The sequence below is a fragment of the Alligator mississippiensis genome, chromosome 4 (genome assembly GCF_030867095.1).
Source record: "Alligator mississippiensis isolate rAllMis1 chromosome 4, rAllMis1, whole genome shotgun sequence".
NCBI lineage: Eukaryota > Metazoa > Chordata > Crocodylia > Alligatoridae > Alligator > Alligator mississippiensis.
In genome coordinates, this window is record NC_081827.1 from 210565801 (window position 1) to 210588395 (window position 22595).

Sequence of the window (22595 nt, forward strand, 5' to 3'; positions counted from 1 at the left end):
CCCTTTATCTCCTCCCTTTCTTCTTTTCCCCTTCACCCCGCCAAGAAAAAAAATCCTGAGATCAGACAGATGTTAGTTTTAGTTTAATTTTTTTGTGTCTTTTCTAAAGAGAAGTTGTCTGATACTCAGTTAATTTCTGTTTACAGATGATAAATAAGCTTGAAATTATGCAACTATATATGCTTTACGAAATTCTGGTTAACAAAATGAAAATTGACAGACAGTTGTGAGGAGAGTTTGCAATTAAGTATTCCTGTAGGATGGCAATTGTGGATTTGGCTGCCTAAAGTTAGGCACCTAAATCTTAACACCTTGAAAACTTAGATTCTTATATGTGTCAACGTGGATTTACATGTCAGTTTAAAGCAGTCAAGTTAGAGGAAAAGTTTGTATTACTGATCCTGCATATGCTATCTATTAAAACTACAGCCCTTATATAATTTTGTGTGGCATCTATAGAATATACTTACTTAACAGAGAGGACAAACATTTCTTGTTGCACCTGCGTTGAAGTTCTCTGGAGGTTCTAAGCCACCTAACTGCCCGTGTCCTTTTATGTCTTCTGCTGGGATAATTAGGGGCTAAATCAAAAATATACCTGGGCATATCAATTTTGATATATTCACCCTTTCATACAGACAACTTCAGAAATATAACTAATTGGCCCCGAAAGACTAGCGTATGGTTCTAAGAAAAATACTACATTCAAAGAACTCTAATTACAACGTAATTCCTTTCAAATTTTTTATCTCCATTTTGAGTGTCCTTAATTAATGTAATATAATGTATTGCTATTGGGGAAATTTATAATGTCAAAAGCCCTTTTCATGGGGCTTTTAAGGATATCCAAACTTATTTTAAAATCTGAAAAATTACGCAAAATTCCTTCACTAGTTAGCAGGATTGGTTGAAAATGTAATATTTCTTAAAATGAAAAAAAGCTAAGAATAGCACTCTACATTTAAAATGTACGTGTAAGTATTATTACTTCCTATATCTATTTTTATTAATTAATGGGGGGAGAAAAGCACATAGGGTTAAAGATAAGATGGTACCACTGTTTTCTTCTTTATGTGTAATCTTGTTGCATGTCTCTACATAAGCTGTTCTGGCCACTCATCATAGTAACCAGCTGGGCCATTTCACCTGCTGGAGCCATTAAAGAGGACTCTCTCCCCCTAGATTAATCCCCTCCGACATTAGTTTTTTTGCTCTGACAACTGGAGCAGGCATTCAGAATTTGCAGGTGGCCAGTGTGACGCACATAATTGCCTACAATTTTAGGCAATGAATAAAAATGGTCTACATTACTTGTCAAAGGTTGTATATGCAGTGCCAAGTGAGATCTATGGGAAGCCTTTTAGGGTTTAAAGAACAGTTAATAGCAAGGCTGCACAGTGCTTTTTTAATCATAATGCATTTGTAATATAGCACTTTGATCTTCTCCTTGTAGGAAATGGTGTTATATTAGCCACTTTTTAACATTTATGAGTGAAATTCAGTTATAGAAGAGTAAAAGTGATTATTCTTAGTCAGAACATGTTAGATTTCATTAAAAGTTTTCAGTGTGCCCCTTCCTTGTTAAAATCTGTGGGGAGTCCTATTCCTGGAGGGTTTCAAATCAGGATCTGAGGATTAAGAAGAGCTTTTTCCTTGTTTTTCCCCTAAAGCATTGGCAAGACTGGGAAGAGAAGGTATACTAAATAGTGAGGCTATTTATAACTGTTTTATAAATATGTTTACCCTACAGATCAGTGAGAATAAATAGTTATGCATCGAAAAACATTGAAGGAGTTAAATATTTGTATGCTAAATATTTTAATTCTAAATTATGTCAATGATAACTTTCAAGAAATATATTATTTAAAGCATGACCATAAATTATCTACCACAAAAATAGATGACTCTGAAATGCACTACTCCTATAAGAGGCAAGTTTGACCTTTCAGACCCAAGAGCCTTTTATTAACACCTGCCTGTAAGGAGAACCTTGCCACACGCAGCTTTCAGATTCAGAACCACAAAACTGATGAGGAAAGGCTTGAAGGGTTCAGTTTGTGTCACTTGCTGTTTGCCGTTTCCATTTCACAGATGATTAATCTTTCTGTGAAGAAAGGCCAGAGAAACAAAGCACATTGGGCTCTTCCTGCAGTTACTCCTTCTGAATGCACACTAGCTTGCTAACTAAAAGGCCTTTAGATTTCCTGCAGAGAGAGATGTTCTGAAAGTGAATGCAGCTGGTTGGAGGTCACCAGTGCAAGGCTCTTGCCATTGTGTAATGGAGGCTTTGGCAGGTTTCATTTTTTAGGGGAGGGAGAAGGTGTTGGCGAAAAATTAATGCAGAATAAAAAGGCCTTTGGCCAGTTGAATTAATTTCTTGAAGGGTGGATCATCAATAATAGGCTCAGTTTCTTTTGCTAACAATTTAAAAAATATATTCACTCTGTATTTTCCCACCCATTCCCGTTTCTTAATAGCATGTTTATAGTGTATGTGGTCTTACCCGCTGGATACTGAAATGTTGCGTCTTACTGAGTTGGAAAAGCAGTCTAAAATGTGCTGGATTTTTACATATGTTTTATGAGCTCTACTAATTTTTTGATGAAGAAGGAACCTACTGAAAATACTATAATTAACAAGTTAAATGCATAGGATTTTTTTTTTTTTTGGTATTAACACTCAGTGTACCTTTTAGTGCATATAAAATGGTAATTTTTTTTTTAACTTCTCAGATAAAAAATGTAAATATATTTGCTTGGCTGTGTTTAAAAGTTATTACCTAATTTTTAATTTGATTGTACATTCTGTGTTTTGGTATCAAAATATCTTGTTTATGGAAAATTAATTGTCTGGTATCCAGCTGAGTTTCTTCTTCTTCATCTACTTTAATGACTTTGTTTTTCTTAATCCTGTATAGGACATAATGTGCAAAATCAAAACCTGGGTAATAGATGAAAAGAAGCCTGTCCGCTTCTATCATGATTGGAATGACAAAGAGGTAGGTAGGCTATAAATACTACCCCGTTCTTTGACTCTTAACATTGCTACCTGCTTCTGTCTGTCTTTGCTAAAAATGTATAAAAAGAATCCATGATGCTTATAGTGTATTGTTTATTAGTAAATTTTATGTTTATTGAAGTATAACATTGATATTTAAACAATCGTTTGCATTCTTAAATACGAAGAATAAAAAGAAACTGAGTTATAAACAGTTGTTTAGCTCAAGTTACTATAACATCTGTTTTTAAAATTCTATCTTATATTCTCGCTTTTAGATCGATGTGTTGAACAAACACTTGTTTTTGACCTCAAAACCAATGATCTACTTGGTTAACCTCTCTGAAAAATGCTACATTAGAAAGAAAAATAAATGGTGAGTTTACTCTGGTTAAATATATAAATTCGCCTTTTTAGTTTCACATTTCTGAAAGGTGCATAATTCCTTGATATTATAATACTAAAGGTTTTTCTTGTTGTTTTTATTAATATAAATTACTGTTGCTTTTATATTTGTAATATTTCCGTTGGAATCCTGTTTACGTACAATGGAGTTAAAGCCTCTAATGAATTTACAGAAAAGAAGCAAATCCTAATTTTCCTCTTAGAATTTTAGAGAGACTTGATACCTGTTAGGAAAATAAATATTTAAAAATGGTTATGACCCATTACTCTTATTTAAAACTTTTTTTTCAAATGTCACTTAAATAGTGATGCTTAAAAACTTTTTCATTTGTTTATATGCTGAAAGAGTAATTTGCATTGGAGCACAAATATTTTGAAGTGTGACTTTAAATTTATGTTGACCATTTCAACAATATGCTTCCCATTTGCATGCGAGTGCCAGCATTGCTTGCCACTGTCGGTATTTGTGTATACATGCACATGCATGCATGCATGCATGCATGCATACACACACACAAGAAGACATTTTACAGTTTGATTTTAGTGTGTAGGCCTACTTTGACCACCCTTACTCTTACAAGTTGTCATCTTTCCTACAGGTAGTATTTTTTTCCTCCATGTGCAGTTTTTACTTAAGTATTCTTCTTAATGTCAATATTATGATTCAGGTGCATGGTGATTTTGAAAACTGCCTATCAGACATTCATTGAACTGGATGAAGATCCAATTGGTGGTGACATGGTGGGGATCCATTTTGGGAAAACACACCACATAATCTTGTTATAAGAAACTACAGATGAGATAGTTTGGGGAGGAGGGACAGATGAACAGAATGCTGTAAAGATTAATTTTAATATCTTTGTGTTTAAAATTGCATAAACAACAAATTTCATACTTGTCTGTATGTGTGTATCACTTTATTTGTGAGGTTTTGAACTTCTGGTATACATATGTGTACTTGTGAACAGATATGCATTTAGTCATCCAAACCAATCAGAAGTATCCAATGCAGAATGTCTGAATTCGCCTAAAATATGCCCTCTGTTTCTCCCTGTACTTCATTAAGTACTTAGATGCACATGGTTTCAATTTTCTATTAAAAATTCTCATTTCCATATGATATCAAAGAGTGAGAAGGCTTTAAACTGAAAAATAAACATTCATAGACTGGAAGCCAAAACAATAATTAATGTCAGATGGTTAACTCCAATAAATCATTAGAATAAATTCTGTGAAATTACTGCAACTAAAACTGTCCTGTTGCTACTCCAAGACATTTTGTATTTGTGTTTTAAAAAAAATAAAAACCAAAACCAAAAAGTTAGATTTAACCTTTAAATGGTAAGAATTTGGAAAATTCAGTTTTTTTACGTGGAAAATTTATAGGAACCAAGACACCTTTTTCTTTTTCCTGTTGTAAGTCAGATTCTGTTGTTTTGAGTAAGGTCTTTCTTGGCAGAACATTTTGTAAATGCACAATTAATTCATTAAATTCTTAGAGTCAAAAAGGAATTCTTTAAAAAAATGTATCACCTGACTTTAATGCAGTAAACACTACCATCCTGGTTTAAGTGCACATGTCAAAGTTTCCTGGGGGTTATTATAACTCTACAGGCACCAGAGTTATGTGAAAATGGATGAGTCAGTTTCCTTGTCCAAAAGGGATCCTCACACCTGTATTTGGATGATTACAGGTAGAGCTTACTAGCTCTAATTGTACAGTAAATACCATTTCCCAGACCCTAATAGTAGACAGACTACTTAGGAGACGCCAGTCTGTGATTTAGCTGTCTCCAGTCACCCCCTGTTTTTGTGAGACCAGTTGTGGTGATGATATGGTTATAGCCAGTAGAAAGCAAACCTTTGTGTAATTTACAATTTTTAATTTGTAAAAATCTAGATGTTTAAATTGGGAAGTCATATAATAAAATGATTTAACTATTTCTATGCACAACTAATGATTTAGATTTTTTTTAAAATCCAGATCTCATGGATGTTAGTGTAATAGTAGCTGAAAGATCAAAGCCCGGGTAGCTGAGTGATGTTCCAGAAGGGAATTTACCACATAGCCATTTTCAGTACAGTTTCTGCCTCCTGCTGTTCCTATTTTCCCTCAAGCTAGCCATTGACTACCCCCTGTGCATCCCTGCTCGTAAAAAATGATTGAGGAAGTATTTGTCATGTATTTATGAGTGGGAAACATTGTGTGATAGGGAATGGCATCTACTGGAGCCAGCAAGATTGCCATTTTCCTTCATTCAGCCACTCTGCTACAGCTTTAAATCCTCTGTTTATGCAACATAGCTTTTGTATTAAAGTGCAGAATAAATTTTACTATGGAGGATGCTAATGGTAGGCTTTCATCATTTGTGGCAGTACAAACGGATACAAATGGTTAGAATATATTTTACTGCTAGATGCCTTTTAATTTGTGATTATTTTAGGTTCATGTTCTTAATCAGAGCTGCATTTTGGTTAGTTGTTCAATGAGCAAAGTTTCTTATTGAGTTTAATTCGTGATATTGTTTTAACAGTTGAGGTTAATACAGGAAATACTCAGCAGTAAATGTTTTCATTGGTCTTTTACAACTAGAAAAGTATTTAAAGCATCAGCAAAGAGGAGGAGAGGTTTTTGATTGTGGATGCAAGAGGAAAACTAAAATTGTCTTTGTTTTACTGGGTCACCCTTTCAGAATTAATGAACATTTTAATTGCTAGTTAAAACATACTTACATTTAAGTGGTAACATGTTATTTTTCAATCCTAAAAAAGAAGAAAACACTGTGAAAGATAGGACTATTGTGTGCTTGAGTAGGTGTATTGACCTTTTGAAAGATGTAAAAACTGGAATGGCTCCAAGCAGCTACTTGCTGGTTTTAACAATGTTGAATTAGTCATTCAGCTGATTTATGATTAAGACCTAGCCCCTGAAGAGAAGCTGACATGGCAGCTGTGTTAGTTGTACTTGTGTTATGATCAGATGACAGTAATCATGATATTGTATAGGGGAATCCACTGAAACCATTCTTCTATTACATATTCTATTCTGTAAATGAATTGTCAAAGCATTCTATAGCTTTTTTATGACACTGTTAATTTTTAGGGACCTGCAAGATTAACATATTCTAAACATGAACTAGTTTTACTCATAACAACATATACAGAATACAGCATATTAATTTCAGTTAAAACTGCCTACCTGAGCCCCAATATACCAAGCAAGCATAGGACATCAGACTTGTCAAACCTTCACATGATTAAGGGTTTAAATTTCAGTCTTGGCTTTTTTGATGCTTTAAGAGGGTTAGAACACAGCGTCCAATTATGAAATATGTCAAACAAACTAATACAAGAATGTACTGTTGCATCTCTATAACTGCTGATTTTGATAGGTTCATATATTCCCACCCTCCCCCCTGCCAGACTCCTCCCCAACACACACACTTAACACTGATAAACTATATGTATCAACATTCCTTGCAAATTGATCTTTGAATCCAAATTTGTTATTTAGATGTAATTTTTTCACTATGAAGCTGTAATAGTGTTTAATGACTATTTGAAAGTGGTTTTTAAAAATATATCAAATGGGAAATTAGGAATAGATTTAACACTATTTGGATTATTTTGTAAAACTTTATTTATGAACCTTAATATATTTGTGATAGAATTTCTGGCATTACCAGATAGCTTTAATTCTGGTTTGAAAACACTTATATACTTGTAAATTTTAACTAGTGGAAGAACAAACCACTTTTTTTCTTACTATGTGCATATCATGTAATTTATAATAAAAATAAGTATAATGTGAAAATTATATTAATTGGTTTTAAAGCTAATACGAACAGTTAGAACAATCAAGATTGACCTTCTGGATATCTTAGGCTGCAGATTAAACTACTGAAATTCTGTTACATTTGTTTCCCATTGTCTCTACATTTTTCAGTCAAGAAATAGAAAGTCTGCTCTGAGAAGAGAGATGTTGGAAGGAAAGCAGGTGATTCAATAGACTGAGAATGAACTAAACTGTAACTCACTTCTTGGTGAGCACGTCAAATTTGCCTAGGCCAGTGAAGAAAGAAAAGTGTATGCAGTGCTGTCACAGGACAAGGAAAAGAGCAGAGAACACTTACTTTTTATTTGTATTTTCTTTTCTCTTTTGTTTTTAGCCTTCAGTTTGAGCATGTGAAATAACAATAAATAGCTAGCTCTCTTCATGGTGCTTGTCATTCATAGAACCAAACATGCAAGAAGAAAAAAGACCTATCCAAATGTTCTAGGGCCCCTAAAAAATCATAGTACATAAAACCTAGAAAAAGAGCAACAGCAGAACAGCTGCCAAATTTTCCACAACAAGAAAAGCTAGACAAAAAAAGCATAATCTTAGGCCCCTCTTGTCTTCTTTTTGCCCCCTATATATATGCTCACTGATAGAGGGGGACTTTACAGTATGCTCTGAAGCCTAACAAACATCCATCAGTAACTTGTTTTATAGCTATAGGGGCTCCATTTTATGGCTCTCTGTTCCAGCTGTGACTATAACACAGGAAAAGAAAGTTCTCTTTTGTTTAAAAAGAGTAGGTCCCAAGCTAACTATGGCGTGTTGGATCAACCCATACCCCTTAAATTTCACCCGAAAATCTGAATGTAGTTATTACAAATTCCAAAGTGCAGGTTTCTTGTGATGAGGTTAACAAGAAAGGAGTTGAGTTCTGTACTAATGTCTTCTGAATTATTTCTGGTGTATCTTCAAGCACAGTACATTGAAGATTTCTCATCTCAAGGTGGTATAGTTAAAGCAAGATAAATGAATGTGCTCTTGGAAAGAACAGCATGTTCTTAAAAACCCTTTCCATGCAAAATTGTTTAAATCATAGTATAAAGTATAAAAAAGACTCTGGTTTTGATTAGCTGCTATGTTTATTTTTTGAGTGATTTAAGATATGCTGCTTTTTTCATAATTTTAGAAACTATTTTCTTTTTTGAAATGTATGTTTTAGCCCCTTGCCTCATACTCAGACTTTAAGCTATAGTGAATATATACTAAGAAGATAAGGTGATTAAATCATTAAAAGGACCTTCAAGTGCATATTTTTGCATATTTGATGCACATACATGCTCGTTGCAAAATATTTTTAAGATTGTAAAATGGGGCATTCAAGAAGAAATGTTGGGATTGAGGTTATCCACACAATCTTAATTCAGCCCTATTATGTATATACATCATGATACAGTTTGAATTACATGATTACATACTGTATTTTTTCCACAGGGCACCTGACTTTCACTATGGCATGCTGAGCTGCTTGTATAGTGTGCAGCTATTAAACACTTTGTTGTTCAAATGATCTTTATGCCTTATTTGCTACATATTACTCAGTTTTTCTCTGAAGTAAGAATTATTAATTTTCATCATGGAATTTTTTTTTATGATGTTCCTCACTACAGCATCTGGGGCCCCCTCTGCAAATGCAGGTAAAGGTGCAATGGAATCGAACACGTGATCTACACAGTTGTGCCTCTTGCCATGCCCCATGTACATGACAGGAGGCACAAATGTGGGATCACCCATTAGATCCCATTGCTGGTGCAGATGTAGGCAAGATTGTGATCCTGGGCTCCCCCTGCACCAGCTCCCATGTCTGAGAGCCTCACAGGGGCTTGCAGTGGGGTCATTGTCATCGGCTGCAGGGCTCTCAGCGGGGGTGGCAGGTAGATCCAAGCATCATCAGCTACAGGGCTCGCAAAGGTGGAACGTTCTTCCTGCTGAGCCCTGCAGCCAGCAAGGCTTGCAGCAGTGGCAGTGTTCCCGATGCTGGCCCCATTGCGAGTTCTGTACCGTATGAGGCTTGCAGGTGGGGAGGGGAGTGGCAGCATTCTCCCAGTTGCAATCCCCACAGTTTACAAAGTTCACAGCGGGACAGAGCCAGGAACACCACCACCACTGCAAGCCTTGTCAATTGTGGGGCTGGCAGAGAGTGATGCACCTCCGTGGCTGGGAACTCCCAGTTGATGGGCTCCCAGCCACAGGGGAGCACTTGGCCACATTTTCAATTAATGATGTGATTAGAACTAGTTGGAAAGTTATTAAACATTTTTGATAGAATAACGTAACTTATTGTTTGTTTTATCACATGATTAATTGGTTAAATGTGTAGCTGGGTCACAACTTAAGGCATGACTAACTGGTTAATTGTGCCTTAAGTGTATCATGTAGAGGGGGCCTGGATGTTTCACAAACACCAATTACTCTTCACATATTTTGAAATGAGGGGGATGGTAGTCTTCCAGTTTAATGAAGTCAAAGCTTGAGGCATAGACAGATTAAGATGAAAAATGTCCAGTAGTTTTGGGTGCTTACTAAATATTGTGTAGGCTGCAGCCTGGGCACAGCTTCCAGCTGGAGAGGATCTGCATTGGGGCTGGGCTTGGTGGGGAGAAGTGGGAGTAATGTGGAAGCAGCTTCCAGCTCCCCAGACCTGGTGCAGCTCCCTTCCAGCTGGAAGCTGTACTCTTACTGCAGCCAAGGAGCATGGACTAGTGGAGCCATGCATAGCTTCTGGCCAGAGCAACTTGTTCCAGGCTACTTCCATGCTGCTCCCACTTCTCCCCTCCCTACCATCAGCCCCAGCATAGGTTTCCTTGGGTTAGAAGGCCAGCCATGGAGTGAGGGGCTGGGAGAAGCAGTGCTGGTGCATGCACAGTTTCCAGTTCCATGGCACAGACACAAGTAAATCTCTCCCTGACACTGATGTGCCATGTAAGTGACCCAGCTTGTGGTTGGGAACTGGGTTGTCCTGGCCAATGGCTTAGAGAAAAATTGCCAGCTCCTGTAGCAGGTAGTTATTCTATTTTGATCAGACTGTTTTGATCAGAAAGTGGATTCAGACATTTGTTTAGTTAGGGTGAGCAGAATCATAGGTTCCATTGCCTGGATCTCTTGTTTTTTTCATTTGGAGATAAACTAGAAAGAGCTTTTTGAATTCTGTGATCTGGGCCTTGTATACTTTAACTGTCTAAAGTTTAGTGCATCAGATCTCTGCCCAGTATTGTTGAGTAGTGTAGAGACAAAGGTGGCTTTAGGTCACCTTTATGCATGTCTAAAATTAGGGGCTCTCAGGAACCTGCACAGTTCCCAGAGTGAGACACAGAGTGATCTTGGGGATCAGCTTTCCTAAAGTCTAGCACTTTCACCCTACTAGTTACCTTACCCACTCGACGTCTTATGGTGAATTCTATTATTAGGTGATCACTGTCCCCCAGATGGCTACCGATCTGGAGGTCCCCCACCATGTCATACCCCGTTGCCAATACCAGATCCAGTATGGCATTCCCCCTAGTGAGACCGTGTACCTCCTGTGTCAGGTGGAGGTCCTGTACACAGGTTAGAAACCTTTGTGAGCGGTGGGACTTTGCTGTCTGTGACTCCCAGCAGATGTCCGGGTAGTTTAGGTCCCGCATGACTACCGCCTCTTTAGCTTTTATGGTCTCCGAGAGTTGCCTCAGGAGCCCCGAATCTCTTTCTTCCCCTTGATGTGGGGGTGTGTAGCAGACCCCTACCACCAAATCCCTTTCTCCTTGCCCCCCATGTAGCCTAACCCACAATCCTTCTACTTCCTCATCCTTGGATTCTGTCTTGATGAGGGTTGATGTATATCAAGATTCATAGTATATTCATAGATTCGTAGATGCTAGGGTCGGAAGGGACCTCAATAGATCATCGATTCCTACCCCCTGCATAAGCAGGAAAGAGTGCTGGGTCTAGATGACCCCAGCTAGATACTCATCTAACCTCCTCTTGAAGACCCCCAGGGTAGGGGAGAGCACCACCTCCCTTGGGAGCCCATTCCAGACCTTGGCCACTCGAACTGTGAATAAGTTCTTCCTAATGTCCAATCTAAATCTGCTCTCTGCTAGCTTGTGGCCATTATTTCTTGTAACCCCTGGGGGCGCCTTGGTGAATAATACTCACCAATTCCCTTCTGTGCCCCCGTGATGAACTTATAGGCAGCCACAAGGTCGCCTCTCAACCTTCTCTTGCGGATGCTGAAAAGATCCAGTTTCTCTAGTCTCTCCTCGTAGGGCTTGGTCTGCAGGCCCTTAACCATACGAGTGGCCCTTCTCTGGACCCTCTCCAGGTTATCCGCATCCTTCTTGAAGTGTGGCGCCCAGAATTGCATGCAGTACTCCAACTGTGGTCTGACCAGTGCCCGATAGAGGGGAAGTATCACCTCCTTGGACCTATTTGTCATGCATCTGCTGATGCACGATGAAGTGCCATTGGCTTTTCTGATGGCTTCGTCACACTGCCAACTCGTGTTTATCTTGGAGTCCACTAGGACTCCAAGATCCCTTTCCACTTCCGTGCCACCCAGCAGGTCATTCCCTAGGCTGTAGGTGTGCTGTACATTTTTCCTCCCTAGGTGCAGCACTTTGCATTTCTCCTTGTTGAACTGCATTCTGTTGTTTTCTTCCCATTTGTCCAACCTGTCCAGGTCTGCTTGCAGCTGTTCCCTGCCCTCCAGCGTGTCCACATCTCCCCATAGCTTTGTGTCATCTGCAAACTTGGACAGAGTACATTTCACTCCCTTGTCCAGGTCACTGATGAAGACATTAAAGAGTATCGGTCCAAGGACCGAGCCCTGCGGGACCCCACTGCCCACACCCTTCCAGGTCGAAACCGACCCATCTACCACGACAGTCTGGGTGTGACCCTCCAGCCAATTCACCACCCACCGGACTGTGTAGTCATCCAAGTCACAGCCTCTTAACTTGTTCACCAGTATGGGGTGGGATACCGTATTGAAAGCCTTCCCGAAGTCCAAGTATACGACATCCACCCCTCCTCCTGTGTCCAGGCGTTTCGTAACCTGGTCATAAAAAGAGACTAGATTGGTCAGGCACGATCTCATAAACTCCAAGATAAACTCATGTTTATCTTGGAATCAATAATGACTCCGAGATCCCTTTCCGCCTCTGTGCTTTCAAGAAGGGAACTCCCCAGCCTGTATGTATGCTGTGGATTCCTTCTCCCAAGATGCAGCACCCTGCATTTGTCTACGTTGAACCCCATCCTATTCTCGTCTGCCCACTTTTGTAGTCTGTCTAAATCTAGTTGCAGCCTCTCCCTTCAAGTGTGTCCACTTCGCCCCACATCTTAATGTCATCAGCAAATTTGAACAGCGTGCTTTCCACCCCCTTGTCCAAGTCACTGATGAAGATGTTAAACAGTGCGGGCCTGAGGACCGAGACCTGGGGTCCCCCACTGCTCATATTTTGCCAGGTTGAGTACAACCCGTCCACCGCTACTCTCTGGGTGTGCCCCATCAGCCAATTTTTTACCCATCCAACTGTGTAGGCATCAATGCCACAGTCGCTTAATTTATTGATGAGGATGGGGTGAGAGACAGTGTCAAAGGCCTTCTTAAAGTCTAGAAAGACTATGTCCACAGCGACACCATCAGCCAAGGATTTAGTTACTTGGTCATTAAAGGCGATCAGGTTGGTCAGGCAGGACCTGCCTTTGATGAACCTATGCTGATTGCCCCTGAGCATGATCTCCCCTGCAGGCCCCCCACAGATGTGCTCCTTGATGATTCTGTCCAAGATCTTCCCGAACACCGAGGTGAGGCTTACAGGCCTATAGTTATTTGAGTCCTCCTTCCTCCCTTTCTTGAAAATTGGGACCACATTAGCCAGTTTCCAATCCCCTGGCACCTGGCCAGATGACCACGAATGCTCATACAGCTGGGCCAAGGGCTCCGCGATGGTTCCTGCCAGCTCCCTCAACACCCTTGGGTGGAGGGCATCTGGACCTGCAGATTTAAAGATGTCTGGCCCTTCCAGAAGATCCCTAACTGCATCTGCACTGACTGAAGGCCTGAAAGAGTTATCCCTGAGATTGTCCCTACCTCTGGTAGGTGGGATGTCCTGGTCCCTGTTCAAGAAAACAGAGGCAAAGAAACTGTTAAAAATATTGGGTTTCTCATCTGGCATAGCCACAAGATTACCGTTTGCGTCTTGCAGGGGCCCTACATTGCCTGGTGCCTTCTTCTTTCTCCCAATGTACTTGAAACAACTTTTTGTTGTCCTTAATCCTGGACACTAGCCTGAGTTCCATCTCTACCTTGGCCTTCCTTATAGCCCTCCTGCACTCACGGGCCGAGGAGGAGTACTCCTCCTTGGTGATAGCTCCTCCCTTCCACTGGTTGTACGCCCCCCTTTTAGTCCTCAGGCATTCCTGAATGCCCTTGCTGAGCCAAGGGGGTTTCTGAGCACTCTTACCCCCCTTGCTTCTCTCAGGGACTGTTATCCTTTGGGCCTGGAGGATTGCCCCTTAGGGTACGACCATCCCTCGTGAACTCCCATCTCCTCTACCTTCTGGGCCCTCAGTGCCTCCCCCACTAGACTCCTAAGCTCATTGAAGTTGGCCCTTCTGAAGTCAAGGGCTTTAGCCTTGCTGTAAGCCCTTGACACCCTGCATTGGATAGTGAAATCTAGCAGGTGGTGATCACTATTGCCCAGGTGGTCAAGGACCTTCAGTCCCTTCACCAGGTCATCCCCCATGGCCAGGACCAGGTCCAGCAAGGCGTTACCCCTAGTGGGGCTGTGCATTTCCTGGATAAGGTGAAGGTCCTGTAATACAGCCAGTTACTAAGCTAGGAGTAGAGCACTTGTCTTGGGAGCTGGGAGTCCGGCATCCTCACACAATGTCGGCTCCAGTGAAGATGGATGTACACAATGTCTGTGTGAAGGAGTGAGAGAGAACAAACAAAAGCCCTGAAGTGCCTTACATGCTGGGCAGGGGAGGTCAGGAGAAGAAAAGCAGCCAGCATCAACAGACAGGGAAAGTGAAAGCAAGCAACACTTACAGCATGGAGAGCCAGTGGGGCTGCAGCTGGAGACCAGAAGAGAAGAGAAGCAATAACCACACTTCCAGAGCAGCATCTCACTCCGGATTGGGGAGGGAGGCTGCTCTGAGGTATTTCTGGCCCCAGAAGAGGGTCAGGGGGGATCAATTCCCCGCAAGCCACAGAGAGAGGAGTGGCTGAGCGTCTTGGCAGGCAAGTGTTACGAAGAAACTTGCTGAAGTAATGCTGCGGGTGTGACACTGAGAAGGAGGCAGGCAGAGGCCTGCACACACAAAGCTTCTGATAATCCCTGGAGTGGAGTGACAGCTGAGGATCCAGGGGAAGAGGCCAGAAGAATTGCTGTTCCAGGTTAGAGCCTTGCTGCACATGGTAGAGATCCCACTGGGGCTGTGAATGCTCATGAGTAAGCTGGGGCAGACTTGTGCAGAGCAGTGACTGAACTAACTGATTTTTTTTTTCTTCTGTGATTAGGACATGAGAGCCTGACCCCAGGTAAAAGGGACATGGACTGAGTTTGGCAAAGAGATTGAGAGCAGTCAGGTTTTTGCTTTTTCTTTGAATATTTGAGCGCAGGCCAATGCCAGCCCTGGAAGGGTGTTGCACCTAACCAAAGCTGACAGCTATCCTGGTGGCTGAGGGTGGAAAAATAGACCAACAGACAGTTTTAAGGCCTGGCTGCAGAGAACTACGAGTGCCATCTGGAGAGGCTAGGGTGGGGTAAAGGGGAGGTTTGGAGTCCTACAGAAGAAAATGGGGATTGAGAACAGGCAGGATCACCTTGGGCTTTGCCTCCTAGCAATATAATATCATCAAAGTCATGGCAGGAGAGAAAACATAAGACCAACTTCCTGGCAGACCAGGTGATCCACAGCTAAGGTCCACCCTGTCACCGTCTGTAGGAAAACGAGCTTAGGGCAGTGGCAGCAAGTCCTACAACACCTACAGTTGTCACAGTCTGCTTGAGGATCACCAAGTCGATGCTGGTAACATTGGCTTCAGCGAGGATGTTGGCATTTATGTGGCGATCTTCCCATTTGATGTGTAAGGTATACTATATGTGTGGCTGCTGGCAGACATTAATATGATTGTACAATTGAGATCTGAGGCATTTTAAACCCAGGACCAAAAATAGTGCATCTAGCCATGCATGGGTAGGATACACAGTTTTGGGAACCGGGGATAAAATTCCTCAGATCCCAATGCATGATGGCATTGGCTGCAGCAGAGGTCTTTGCATGTTCCCAAGTTCCAGATGCTGACTGACTCCCCCCTCATGGGGTGATATAAAGCCCTGGAGTACAGGACACGGAGCAGCCCCAGGTCTGGGACTCAGGGATGCCTCCATGTAATTTGACAGGGGGCAGCTCTGGGTCCCAGTTTAGAATCTGAGGCTGTCTCCTGCCTGATGCCAGCAGTCAGCTAATTGTTGGCAATGGCCACCCTAGGTCTAGGACACATGCCAAACATTCAGTTTAAAGCTGGAAACAAACCAGCCACAAAGACATTCCACATTAAATTAAATGTGGACAGATTAAACACGTAAAAATCTTTGTGGCTCGTTTGCCATTTTATCCTGTCATAAATTCTGTGAACATGAGGCATTTCACAATTTTCTTTGTGATTAATGTGTTAATTGCACAGTAAATTCAATGTCTGCCAAGGGCTTGAGAAAGAGGGCTCTTGGACAGAAAAGCTTGTGATCATATAATTTAAGACAATATGCATGAGCAATACAAATAGAGGTTCCATAGGCCGGCTTAATTTCTTAATTGTGAATGTTTGACTGTAAGCTAACAGTCATTTAATGTAGAAAACATAAAATAGACATCCCATCACTTGGAACCTTTTGGTCTTCTGCTTCTATTATCAGTAAAGTCTAAAGCATAAACATTTAATAAGGCCCTCTATCTTTTGAGTTCACTGCATAGCTTGTTGTAGTTATGGTGTGGGTGGTTCACTAGAGGTGGAAATGATGGCTGCTATTTTGTTGGCTTATGCAACTGTTTGCTAAAAAGGAGTTAAATTTAGGGTTCTTTAGTTGTGTTCCTTTCTCTTAAGCAGTGTGGGGAGGATACAAACAAGCATATATACATGGTGCTTTCATTATGAAAGGCAATGTGGATAATATAGGTCTACCATAGTAGGCATTGGTTCTGTTCCTAGATATCAGTGTAATCCAGGGGTGGGCAAAATATGACCCGCAGGATGGAACCAGTCCACCAAGGGATTTTGTCTGGCCCTCAGCAGGTCCCTTGGTCCCATGGGGGGCAGCCTGGACCATAGTGTGTGCAGCTGTTCCCACCACTCCCGGTTGTGCAGCAGGGCTAAGGTGGTGCAGTGGCTGGACTCACCTCCTGGAAATCCTGGCAGTGACAACTTCTTCACAGGGGTGCAACTTGGTGGGTAGGATAGGGTTCCGGGTGGTCAGGGAGTGATGTTTGGAAGTGGGCATGCAGGGCTGGGGCCAGGATTTTGGTGCTATGATGGTGCAGGACTGAATCCCAAGGCAGAGCTGTGATCCGCTCCCTGCATGTCCCTGCCTGCAGAACCGGTGCCCATTGCAGGTGCATGCAGAGCTCCTCTGCCCCACTCATGGCCTCTGCCAGTTGCATCAGCTAGTCCTTATCATCAAGCATATGGAAACCTCCTGGCCTCTTTACCAACCTACAGGACTGCATTGCCTTTGCTTCAGGAGAAGCAGTGCAGTTTTCCCTTCACCCTGACCATGGCTTTTGTTACTTTTAAAAGCTGATACCTGACTTAGGAAGAACCCAGACACAAACTCAGCGGCCCACAAGTTCCTGCTTGGTGACCTTAGTTTCTGTAATACCTTGGTTCCTGTAATTTAGCAGCTATCACATTTTGCCTCACAAAGGTCCTCAGTATAAAACCAGACAGAAACAGCTCCCTGCTCAGTGTCCTTCCTGGCAAGCCTGGCTTGTAGAAAACACTAGAGATGCTGAGGTGACAGGAATAGATTTTTGTTATTACTGCTGGAGGGTTGGGAGTGGGTTGGATTTCTGTAGTGTTACTTGGTGTGATATAAGGTGTCTTAGGTGGGGTTTGCGTCAGGTGGCATACTTTCTGTCTGGTGCAGGGCCCCTCCCCTCAAGTCACCTGCCACGACTAGATGTTATTGAATGAAAGGGAGGGGTTCAGTGGAGATCTTCTTTCTGGGGGACCCCGGGTACAGTAGTACTCACTGTCTGGTCGCGATGTTCCGCGGGGCTTTGCCCCCCTACGCCCTGTCCACTCGCCACCTGTGTGGTTTGACTGTCAACCCCTTTTTTCCAGGAAGACTAGCATTGGCGTGGGTCCTAGTGGGCTAGCCTGGCTGTCCCAATGGCTAGCATCTCCATCTTGGATACTGATGAGCTGGGGTTCTGTAGGCTAGTGTGCTCTTCGCCGTCTCTGGACGGGACGCCTCTACTTTGCTCTTTGCTAGAAAAAAATTAGACCGCTGGAGAGGAGAGGAGTGTGGGACTTGCCTCCTCCTTCCCAGCCTACTACAGGGGCTCAGCTCCCCCAGCTCTGGATGCTGGCACCAAGCCGGCTGCATTGCTCCTGCTCCCACAAGAGCCTCAGTGCACCTGGCATGCTCCACACCGGCGTGCTCCCTCACTCACTTCCCCCTGGGTCCTGGTGGGGTTTTTAAATCTTCCCGCGGTGGCTGTTCCGGCTGCCACGATTGGTTCGGCTTTTCCCCACCTGGGGAACAGCTGATTAATCAGCCGGCATAACGCCGGCTCGTATAGCTGCGGCTCTTGCTCTGGCTCTGGTTGTGCCCCTGGAGGTAAGTTTCCCTGGCGGGGGGTTTGCTTGTATGGCTTGGGGCCCACAGGAACTGCCCCCTCCCCTTTGGGAGCCTAGGGGGGCATCTCGCCACCACACTTGGACAGAGAGGACAGGGCTGAGCAGTGTGACTGCGTGGTAGTTGGTTTTCTCAGTTCTGCCTCCTGAGGCAGTAGAATGTGGGTGCTGACCACCTCCCTGGGGGGAAGGATGTGAGCAAGAAGTACACCCTCCTGGCAGTAGTGTAACTAGGGCAGGGAAAGCAGGGCATAAGGCCCAGGCCCAGGGTGCCAGCATCATCCTATAATGGGGTATCAGAATCATCCCTGCTGGCAGTCTTTGCCACAGCATGGGCAGCTCTGTGCTCTCCCTGGACAACCAAAGGAGCTGATCAGTTCAGCAGTGCACCAAGTAGTGTATCTGGGGGCTGCGGTAGAGGTGAATGGGGTGAACAGGATGGTGCACTGCCCCTACCCCACCAGGAGCCTTTGCCAGAGCAGGCACAGCCTGGTAACTAATATGTATCTGGGGCAAAGAGAGCAAATGGCACCAGGATTGGCTCCCAGGCAGCCCAGCCACAGGCCTGCAGCAGCAGTAGCCCAGAAAGGTAACTCTTCCTTTCCCCTAACCCATGCCCTCCCCTGGTCTACAGTAGTCAGCAAACCTTCATTTCTCTCCCCCCAACCCTGGCTGCTCACTACACTTTTGCCTCTCAGGATGTTGTAGAACTGAAGAATGCCTTCTGGTGCCCTGCATAACTGGGCAGGTGTTATGTGTAGCACTTGAAATTTTTATGCTACTGAGAAATTGCTGTTGGAATGAGCTAACATTTCCAACATATTTTTTCTATGTTTGCCTGCTTTTTCCTTTTCACTAAAGGAAAGGTGCTAAAAGGTCTGTACTTACATATCTCTTGGTATAATAGAAATGCCTGTCTGTGGCTAAGAACGTCATTGATGGATAGAAAGGTCTATGGCAGGGGTGTCAAACATAGCTCATGGGCAGGATCTGGTCCACAAAGCTTTTAATATGGCTCCTGGTGATGCCCCTTTTGCTGTAGTGGACCATCCATGTGACCAGTGTCCAGTATGTGCAGCACCCATGGCACTTGCTCAAGCAGGCCTTAGGTCCTGCTCAGGTGGGCATTCTGGGGGGTGCTACCTGTGTTAGATCAGGCATGCAGGTGGGGGGTGGGCAGTCCATGGGCCTGATCCAGCCTGGACTAGTCCACTGCCACTTAGTCAGCCTGCGGGGACAAATGAGTTGGACTCCCTTGGTCTAGGGAGTTTATTCTACTTAGTTTCTTCTTTTGGTCTTACCACTTTAAGTGCTGTCTACCACTGCGTGCACTGAGTGACATGACTAACATCTGCTATCTATGATTCATTGTGTCTCATCCTTTCCCCACAATAAGAATTTTATGTGCAGTATAAATATTTTTGTTTTGGAAGTTTTTCTTTCCATATATGCTTCTGTATATGTTTGTTCTGTACATTTTTTTAACTTTGGCTGTGGTTTCTGTTGTTCAATATATGAGTCTTATATGTATTCAGCTCACAGCACATGTTTAGTTGGCAGATGTAGAAACTTTAGCAGTAAGCTTTGAATAAACTTACCTGAGCTTGGATTGATTAGTGAGAATTGAGGCTTGTTTGTGAACCTTTTATTGGATCAAATGTATAGAGCATAAAGTATGGGACACTAGGCTAGAGGTCCTAGAACTCTCAGAGAACCAGTTGGAATATTTTTAGTATTGGTAATCCTGCCTAAGTTTTTTCTCTCTTGTTCTTGGAAGAAACGGAATAGTTTTTGCTAAATTTAATTTTTTTTCTACCTGAGAGAGAGAACATGGAAAACTGTCAGGTCAAATGGATAAAATTGGGCTATTTTACATGTAGCTGACATCAAGATTATATAATGGCAAGTGTTATATAGCTTTAACTACAGACATTGCTGCCAGTTTCACTTAGAAATGACAAATAACATCGATTAAATATAAAACTTCCTAATACTCAGTTTCTTTGACTTCGGTTTACTCCTAGTCTACTCCTGTTGACTAGGAGTAAACTAGGAAAAAACAGAATCATTGGCAAATGTATACATAATCATTTAATATAAGGAAGTCTACATAAACAGGGACTACACAATAAGAGGGCAGGGGGAATACCCGTTTTGGGAAAATATTTGCTTTTCTTATGGCCATAGGCAGTACATGGATTCATAGATTGTTAGGGGCTGGAAGGGACCTTACAGATCATCAGGTCCAGCTCCCCCGCTCTAGGCAGCAAGACAACTGGGGTTAGGTGACCCCAGCGAGGTGACTGTCTAGTCTCTTCTTGAAAACCTCCAGGGTAGGTAAATGCACCACCCCGGGAGGGAGTTTATTCCACAGTCTGGGCACCCTGACTGTGAAGGAGTTTTTCCTGCTATTAATCCTGAATCAGCCTTCCAGGAGTTTGTATCCATTAGTCCTGGTCTTCTCCGGGGATGAAATTTCACTGGCTGTTTCAATTTGACACTGTTTCAATTAATTTTGAGCTTAAAACAGTGAAATTGAATTGAAACGAAGGGCTTCAAAATAGCCTTGAAACAAAATGAGGCTAGTTGAAAGGTTTTGAAAGTTCCGAAACGTTTTGAGGTTCAAAGCAGCCAGGTGGTGCGAGATTGGGGAGAACCAGGACTGCACTCCCAGTGGCTCCACAGCCCCATGTGGCTCAGCTGGGAATGCAGCCCTGGCTCTCCCTGCCTCTTGGCTGCGGGAAGCCGATCACAGCATAGGGGAAGGGAACTGAGCCTGGGCTCACTCAGTTCCCATCCCCCACGCTGCGATCGGGCTGGGGAAGGGAACTGAGCCTGATCACTTAGTTCCCCTCCCCAGTGCTAAGATCAGGCTAGGGAAAGGAACTGAGCCCAGTTCCTTTCCCCAGCCCTATCGTAGCGCTGGGGAGGGGAGCTCAGCTCAGCTGGGCTGAGTTCCTTTCCCCAGCCTGATCTAGCGCTGGGGAGGGAAACTGAGCAATCGGGCTCTGTTCCCTTCCTCAGTTCCCCAGTCCCAGGTGGCAGCACCCGGCTTCCCTCCCTCATGTGGCAGGCAGATCGGGGAGTCTGCAGCCCTGGGAGGACTGGCACAGCCCCTGCAACCCTTCTGAGGTTGCAGGCTCCTGTCTGTGTGCCAGATGATAGAGACCGTTTCAAGCTTCCCCATTATAGTATATGGATGAAACATCGAAACAGGGTCACTGTTTTGACAAATCAAAATGGAACAGCGATTTAAAATCGAAATTAAATTCGAAACAAACACTGTTCTGTCGAAACCTTGAAACTCAAGTCGAAACAGAACGGTGTAATTTCGCACAGCCGTAGCGAGCCAAGCTCCTGATGCACTCCTTTGATATAGTGGTAAGCTGCTATTAAATCCCCTCTCAACCTTCTGTTCTTTAGGCTAAAGAGGCTCAGGTCCCTCAGCCTTTCCTCATATGGCTTGCCTTGCAAGTCCCTGATCATATGGGTGGCTCTTTTCTGGACCCTCTCAAGTTTTTCCACATCCTTATTAAAGTGCGGTGCCCAGAACTGGACGCAGTACTCCAACTGTGGTCTCACCAGTGCTGAATACAGTGGGAGTATCACTTCCTTAGTTTTACACGAGATGCATCTGTTGATGCATGCCAGTGTGGTGTTTGTCCTGCTGACCACCACCTCACACTGACGGCTCATATTCATGCGATGGTCAGTCATTACCCCTAAGTCCCTTTCGGCCATGGTGCAAGTCAAGCTGTCACCACCAAGCGTGTATGTATGTTGAGGGTTGTTTGCCCTCAGATGGAGCACTTTATACTTAGACGTGTTAAACTTCATCTGTTTCTGGTCTGCCCAACTCTTGAGCCTGTTAAAGGTTCACCTGTATCTGCAGCCTATCTTCTGATGTGACCACACTGCCCCATAACTTGGTGTCATCTGTGAACTTGGCCAGTGAGCTTTTCACTCCCCCATCCAAATCATTGATAAAGTACATGAAAGAAAAGGTGTTATGCATTAAATGTGTTAAAACCAGTGCTTTAGGGTTTACCTTCTTGCTGCTTAGTGTGCAAAATTTTCCAAATTTTGAAATATCCACAACTATAGATAGTTAAAACTCCTTAGAAAATTTACCTCATCTTACAGTTCCTTGGCCAGATGTATGCTTTTTGTCCTTAACAATAGTGGCACCCCCGACTTCCCTTTTCAGCCTGTTGTGTGACAATATCAGGGTTGTTTCTAAGACTGAGTATAGCTTTCTGTTCTTAAGGACTGAGGTGGTAATGTAAGTGTTCTTGGTGTTTGGCAATCTGAGAGTTGGTGCAGAGGCAGAAAGAAGGTCCAGAGTGGGGCTGCAACTGAGAGAGAACTTTTTAGCCCAGACATTTACAAACTTCTGATGGCGGACCCCACAGCACAATAACAGAATGAACTAAATAAACTATTAAGACACTACCTCTGGAAGCACAAGAGAGAATTGATGTTTCTACCTCCCCAGAGCCCAGGCTAGGCAAC

General features: G+C 43.1%; 1 protein-coding gene across 1 annotated transcript in view; it reads left to right on the top strand.

Moving 5' to 3' along the window:
* OLA1 (Obg like ATPase 1) overlaps positions 1-22595 on the top strand; it is a 180541-nt gene that overhangs the window by 111596 nt on the left and 46350 nt on the right. Inside the window, exons 6-7 of the mRNA XM_006275540.4 lie at positions 2918-2998; positions 3276-3373. Of these exons, the coding sequence (XP_006275602.1) occupies positions 2918-2998; positions 3276-3373 (179 nt within the window). The remainder of the gene's footprint in view (positions 1-2917; positions 2999-3275; positions 3374-22595) is intronic.